Here is a 7,317-nt window from a genome sequence, read left to right as displayed (position 1 = left end):
GCGCTCGGCCGGGGCGCTTGGTGGCCCCGGGCCCGCGCACTGGCGCCCAGACCGCTGTCATTACCTGGCCAGTGTAGTTTTCCCGGAGCCCGGGAGGCCTCGCAGGAGGTAGAGGTGTTTCCTAAAGCTGTGGCGGCGCGGAGGAGTCCCCCGCGGGGGCGGCCGGGGCGGCCGCTGCTGCTGCTGCTGCTGTTGCTGCTGCTGGAGGCTCAGCCTCCCAAAAGATTGAAGGAAACTGTCCTCCATGGGCAGGAGGGCTGGCTGCGAGAGCCCCGGGTTCCCTTTCCTGAAGTCACGGTCTTGGCCAAAGCTGTTGTTTTTGTGACTCTCCGGCCATGTGATGGATAGAGGGGCGGGCGCTGAGAGCCCAGCCCCTCCTTTCCACCCGCCGGAACCGCGCTGCGTGGGAGGGGGCGTCCCTACCTGGAAAGCTGGGGACGCTGGGAGACTGACAGCCCGGAAAACAAGGGTGACGCACCCACCCCCACCTCGACCCCCGCTCCGACTCCTGGTGCCCTTCACCCTGAGGGAGAGGAGGGGAGGGGCCCCGTCTAGTGGGTCTCTGGGACACTTTCCCGGCCTGGAAGCCAGGCCTCCTGCCACAGCCCTCCCCAATCCCAGCCCTGACCTGCCTAGACCCTGAAAGTGAAATCATTTTAGTTGATGATTAATGAGCTGCCCAGCATTGTAAATGGCAACAGTAAAGGCCATTGTCTTCCCCGATTTGTGGGCACCAACATCTGGCTGGCGTCCCAAGGGCTACCACCACTCTCTCAGGGCCTGTATCTTTTCTTGTTTCATCTTTCTTTAACAGCCTGCCAAAAATATTATTAGAAAGCTTTGTTGCCTCTACATAACTTTGAATCTCTTCTTCCTCAGAAAAAGCACCCATAAAACTCAGATTGGTTTATGAACAGTAGCATAAGGGCTAGCGCCCAGGTACCTGCCCTGTTGCCACCTGAGAAGCGGGGGGCTTCTTGGAGAACTCTTGCAGATCCCAGGGGAAGGTGGCAGAGTCTACCGAAACCATTTATAGAGAAGTATCCAGACTTAAGTTCTCAGTTCCAGGAACTAGGGAGCACCCATTGGTTGATCACCACAGTGACTCTCCAATAGTTCATCCTCAAGAGCGTGATAGAGTGATCCTGTTTTCTGAACCAAAATTCACCATGCCTGCCTGAAAGAAACAACATTCAAAATTGACACCATCCTGGCAAATCCAGAATATATGGTGGCTTTAGCTATAATAATTATTGTAAAGTAATAAATTCTATTTCTGGCAGCTGAGATACTAAAATTGTGAAAAGAAAGTATGAAAAAAGTGTGATTTCCTTCTAAAACAAAATCCAGAGATTTCACAGTTAGCTTTTAGGAAGGGACTGTCCAAGTGGGGAGGGGCTGTGTGCTGAGCATTTCCCTTTCCCCTGGGGATTTCTAGGGGTGGGGTAGGGTGGAGTGGGAGATGAGCTACTCTCCCTTGAAAATCCATTCCCAGCACGGAAGAAGAAGACTTTCTTCATTCTTCTCAGCACTGCTAAGAAACAATGGAATTTCAAAGACCTCTAAATATTAGGAGGGAACCCATAAGGTACAGAAAATATACATGAATGATAAAAATAGTGACACAATCTCTGTATCCTATCATATTTCTTACAGGAATGTTTTGCCCAGCCTTGCATGCTACCTTTTTCATTTTAACCTGCACTGGCTAATATGGGGGCCACTGGTCACATGTGGCTAGTGAGCACTTGGAATGTGGCTACTGCAAACACGCTGTGCCCGGGCCCGATGCAGTGGCTCACACCCGTAATCCCAGCACTTTGGGAGGCCAAGGCAGGAGGATCACTTGAGGCCAGGAGTTTGAGACCAGCCTGGGCAACATAGTGAGACCCTGTCTCTGCCAAAAATTCAAAAATTAGCCAGGTATGGTGGTGTGTGCCTGTAGTCCTAGCTCCTCGGGGGGCTGAGGTGGGAGGATCCGTCGAGCCAGGGAGTTTGAGACTGCAGTGAGCTCTGACGGTACCACTGTACTCCAGCCTGGGCAACAGAGCAAGACCCTGTCTCCTAAAAAACATAAAATTTTAAAAATACACACTGAATTTTGAAGATTCAGTATGAAAACAGAAATACTAAAAATTTTTTATATTGGTTATATGTTGAAGTGGTATGCTGGGTATATTGGGTTAATAGATTATTAGAATTAATTTCATTTATTTGTATCTTCTATTGTGGCTACTAGAGAGTTTAAGTTACATGCGTGGCTGGCATTGTATGCCTACTGGACAGGGCTGCATAAGCATCCATCCACTTCCATTTCCCTCTTTGTTAAGAGCTCCCAGGCAGCAGCTGCAGGAAGACACGCAGCTTTGTGGGCAGGGGTCTCAGCCCAGGGCTTGTGGCCAATGGAGCTATCTAACAGATGCCAGGAAACATGAGTGTGCTCCTTAGGAGAGAGGGCTGAGCTCAGAGCTTTGGAAATCCTTGCCCCTGTGAGAAGGAGATAGAGAAGAGAGCAGACAGCTGAGGAAGGGGTCCTGAGGACACCAGCATTTAAGGACTGTGCTCTCAAGTGGATCTAGCAAAGGAGAGGATGATTGAACGACCAACAAGTAAACAGAACACTGAAAGATGCAGGGAAGCCCAGGGAGGGAGTCAGCAGTACCTGGAGAAGATCCTACACACTTTCCTTTCACTTTTCTGTAGTTAACATTTAACTAGTCAACAAACTCTATTTTCCCCAATGTATTCCTCAAAACCACAGCTTAAAGTAAACTGGGTATCTGTTTCCTCTCACTAGAGGCAGTGAGAGGGCAAGGATCATGTCTTATTTATCCTTGTCAGCCCAGGCTGTACCACAATATCAGCCTGACATTCAGAAGGTGCTTGATAATTGTATATGAACCTAAACTATTTTCTTAAAAGCTAGTCCTGAGTTTGGGATTTACTAAAAATTAAGGCTGAACAGGCTGAGTGCGGTGGCTCATGCCTGCAATCCCAGCACTTTGGGAGGCCGAGGCAGGCGGATCACCTGAGGTTGGGAGTTCCAGACCAGCCTGACCAACATGGAGAAACCCCGTCTCTACTAAAAATACAAAATTAGTCAGGCATGCTGGCACATGCCTGTAATCCCAGCTACTGAGGAGGCTGAGGCAGGAGAATTGCTTGAACTCGGGAGGCAGAGGTTGCGGTGAACTGAGATCGTGCCATTGTACTCCAGCCTGGACGACAAGAGTGAAACTCCATCTCTAAATAAAATAAATGGCTGAACAAGATAGTGATAATGTAAAGGAGTAACATAAACAGATCTCACTTTGCTACACTAGAAACCGTTACTATCATGGACATAAAGAAAATAATCTTATAAACACCATTTTTGTTTTGTTTTTTTGAGATGGAGTCTCGCTCTGTCGCCCAGGGTGGAGTGCAGTGGTGCGACCTCAGCTCACTACAAGCTCCACCTCCTGGGTTCACGCCATTCTCCTGCCTTAGCCTCCTGAGTAGCTGGGACTACAGGCGCCCGCCACCTCGCCCAGCTAATTTTTTTGTATTTTTAGTAGAGACGAAGTTTCACCATGTTAGCAAGGATGGTCTCAATCTCCTGACCTTGTGATCTGCCGGCCTTGGCCTCCCAAAGTGCTGGGATTACAGTCGTGAGCCACCGCGCCCGGCCATAAACACCGTTTTTGGCAAATGAAGAAACACTGAAATTTTTCTCTAACTATCACTGTTTAACAAGATGTGGAAAAGTAAGAAGGTGTGAAGGAAGAGCTAGTGGAAACCAGGAATATAACCCTCAAACCTAGAGCTCCAAATAACCCTGGACTTGGAATGCTTACCAGTCAATCAGTGGCCGGGCATGGTGGCTCAGGTCTGTAATCCCAGAACCTTTGAAGGCTGTGGCAGGACGATCACTTGAGGCCAGGAGTTTGAGACCAGCCAGGGCAACACAGCAAGATGACTGTATTAGTCAGGGTTTTCTAGAGAGACAGAACTGATTGCATGGATGGATGGATGGATAGACAGACAGACAGACAGACAGACAGACAGACAGATAGATAGATAGATAGATAGATAGATAGATAGATAGATAGATATGGAGTTTATTAGGTAGTATTAACTCAAACGATCACAAGGTCCCACAACAGGCCATCTGCAAGCTGAGGAGCAAGGAAGCCAGTCTGAGTCCCAAAGCTGAAGAACTTGGGTCCAATGTTTAAGGGCGGGAGGCATCCAGTGTGGGAGAAAGATGTAGGCTGGGAGGCTAAGCTAGTCTAGCCCTTACACATTTTTCTGCCTGTTTTATATTCAGGCCACACTGGTAGCTGATTAGATTATGCCCACTCAGATTAAAGATGGGTCTGCCTTTCCCAGCCCACTGACTCAAATGTTAATCTCCTTTGGTATCACTCTCACAGATACACCCAGGATCAATTCTTTGAATCCTTCAATCCAATCAAGTTGACACTCCGTATTAACCATCAGGACCCCATCTCTATTTTAAAAAGTTAAAAATTAGGCATTGTGGCACACATCTATGATCCCAGACTGGGGAGGCTGAGATGGGAGGATCACTTGAGCTCAGGATTTCCAAGCTGTAGTGAGCTATGATTGCACCACTGCACTCTAGCCTGGGCAACAGAGCAAGACTTTGTATAAACAAACAAACAAACAAACACTATCAGACTCAGGTTCTCCTGCCCAGGGATGTCAAAATAGCAGAAAGTCTGGAACCAAGATGAAGCTTCCAACATAGTGTAACCAAAGACCTTTTAACATAATAGAATCATGATAAATATTAGAGTAGGAGCTTTCTCTCTAGTCCTATGTCCAGAAAAACTTTTCTGATTTTTAAAAATTTTCTCAAAAATATAAATTAGTTTTATATATGTATGTATTCATCTTGTTACATATATATAAGCTATGTATGAATTGAGAGGACAGGAAAGAAATCGATTTTTGCCCGCTTAGCCATTTCTATGATGGGCTTCTGATCTGTTTAGGACCTTCTGCCAGATTCAGATGGAAATGTAGGATCCAGCCAGTCGTAGGGGTACTTTGTCTCCCCCTCCCCCAACACTGCCTCCTTCCTGGCTCTTCCGTCATCCTTCCCCCTTGAAACCTGATGGAGGCTTTGGGAAGCAGGAAGAGGCTAGGGGAAGGGAGACAAGGGAAGAAAAGCAATGGGAAAGATGTTGGCTTAGCCAGGTTGGCAGAGGGAAATGTCCAGGGCTCTAGTGGCCTTAGATAAGTCTGGATAATTTCCAACACAGAAATATTCCCTAGATAAGGGTGACTTTGATCACCCTGCCCCACACTGCTTTCTGTGTTCCATCCCTCTTTTTGGTGTCTGACTTCTCCCCAAAGGAGAAGACTAGGTCTCCTATTTCCACAGTACCTATATTTGCCACAGTGTACAGGAACCCTGGATATGAACTTCAGAGAGGCAGTCTGGGAGGGAGAAGAGGAGCCCAAACCCACTTCTCTACTGCTCCATGCTGGAAATTAGGGCGAGGTTATGAAGGCAGGGGCTGGAGAGAGCTGGGGGCTTTCTGGAACCCAAGTACAAGCCTGGGTGGCTGTTCAGCTGGTATGCATCAGTATAACATGAAAGTGCTCCACAACTGGTCCTGCCCACACCACCCATTGTCAAATGTTTTGAATACCACTCTTGGGTATCACCATGATGGTGCAGATTCTAATATATTCACAAGAAAGCCACAAATGCTTTGCTGTGGAAGGCCCCTAAGAAAGCAAGAATTTGCCAGATGCCAAGGTCCTTCCCTAGCTCTCTGTGCTTCCAACCCTAAACTAGTCAGATCTGCCCTGAAACCGTCCCATCCTGGGCCAGAGTCGAGTCTAATTTGATAAAGCCTCTAGGAGCTTGCAGAATTCAACAAACACTGAAGACCACTGCGTCTGTCCAGAAGAGACCCACAGTTTAGTGGAGAAACATAAACAGAAAACGACAAAATGAACATAAGGAAAACACTGAGATATCTGAAGTGCAGCACTAAATTCCCAATAAAGATGATGGATTAAACACAAGTATTCAATTTCTCCTTCCTCTTTGAAACCCTGCTAGTATGTAAAGGGGGTTAGTTTGGCTTATTTTATTTTTTTAGCGGAGTGGTTGTTTTGTTACTATTTTTCTTTTAAGCATAAAGAAGAGAGAGAGATCACAGCAACAGAATTTTGGAAACTGGAGAGCAAAAGGCCAGGTGTGAATTGATTTGGTCAAAAAAAAAAAAAAAAATCCTCTGATTTATAGACAGCCAAGGAACAACACAAATTACCCAGCATAAACCCTAAATCTCCGAAACTGGAAGGTTTGGAGGAGGGGCTGTAAACCGGAAGGGCAGTGGAAAGTCTGTTTAACAAACGAATGTCCACACCCTAAGCAGTTGCCTGCCCCTCCCCAGGCCTAGAGGTTTGCGCCTCTGAGAAGATGAGATAGACGATCTGGGAGAAGTAGGGTAAGATAAGACCCCGGGCTCCCTTTCTGCAAACAGAGATTAAGTTGATGTCTACATGTTGAACAGTGAGTAGTCACTCCTTAATTTATATTTTGTAAATATGAATTTTCATATTTTAAGTTTATTAAGTACAACTAAAATACAACAGAATAAAAAATAATATTAGTAACTTGTAGTATATAATACAAGTCCCACAATCCCTAACCAAAATTCTACAGGTCAGATATACTTCAGAATTCAGAAAGTGTTTGTTGTTTAAAGGTAATAGTACTGTATATTATCCTATATTCCCAGTGGGGTGTGATGCAGACCTCGGTAGATAAACACATTAATATGTCTACAATGAAATATGTGAATATACTTTATACATTCCAAGTGGGATAAATAAGGAGTAAAATTAATTGCCTACATTTTTGGGTCAGGTTTTTTTTTTTCTCTTGGCTCTCTGCAATCTCTGCCTCTCGTGCTCAAGCGATCATCCCTGCCTCAGCCTCCTGAGTAGGTGGGGCTACAGGCTATGCCACCACACCTGGCTAATTTTTGTATTTTTTGTGAAGATTGGGTTTCACCATGTTGCCCAGGCTGGTCTCAAACTCCTGGGCTCAAGTGATCCTCCTGCCTCAGCCTCCCAAAGTGCTGGGATTACACGCATGAGCCACTGTGCCCAGCTCGTATTTGGGTCAGGTTTGGCTGCAAACTTAGTTTTAATGTCAAACTTATTTAAAAAACAGAAACAGTGGTTGCCAGGGGCTGAGGGAAAGGGGGAAGAGGGAATGGGTCATTTTTTAATGGGTATAGAATTGCAGTTTTGCAAGGTGAAAAGAGTTCTGGAGATGGATGCTAG

At 46.2% G+C, this 7,317-nt stretch overlaps 1 protein-coding gene across 4 annotated transcripts in view; it reads right to left on the bottom strand.

Moving 5' to 3' along the window:
- N4BP2L1 (NEDD4 binding protein 2-like 1) overlaps positions 1-359 on the bottom strand; it is a 31,457-nt gene extending 31,098 nt beyond the window's left edge. For all 4 annotated transcript variants that reach the window (XM_011946899.1, XM_011946900.1, XM_011946902.1 and 1 more), the window contains exon 1: positions 65-359. In XM_011946899.1, coding sequence (XP_011802289.1) covers positions 65-246 — 182 coding nt within the window. In that variant the 5' untranslated portion in view covers positions 247-359. The remainder of the gene's footprint in view (positions 1-64) is intronic.
- Between the last annotated feature and the right edge of the window lie 6,958 nt (positions 360-7,317).

Source organism: Colobus angolensis, unplaced genomic scaffold, assembly GCF_000951035.1.
Source record: "Colobus angolensis palliatus isolate OR3802 unplaced genomic scaffold, Cang.pa_1.0 Scaffold255, whole genome shotgun sequence".
NCBI lineage: Eukaryota > Metazoa > Chordata > Mammalia > Primates > Cercopithecidae > Colobus > Colobus angolensis.
Note: the sequence above shows the minus strand (reverse complement) of the source record. Positions and strands in the feature narration are given on the sequence as shown.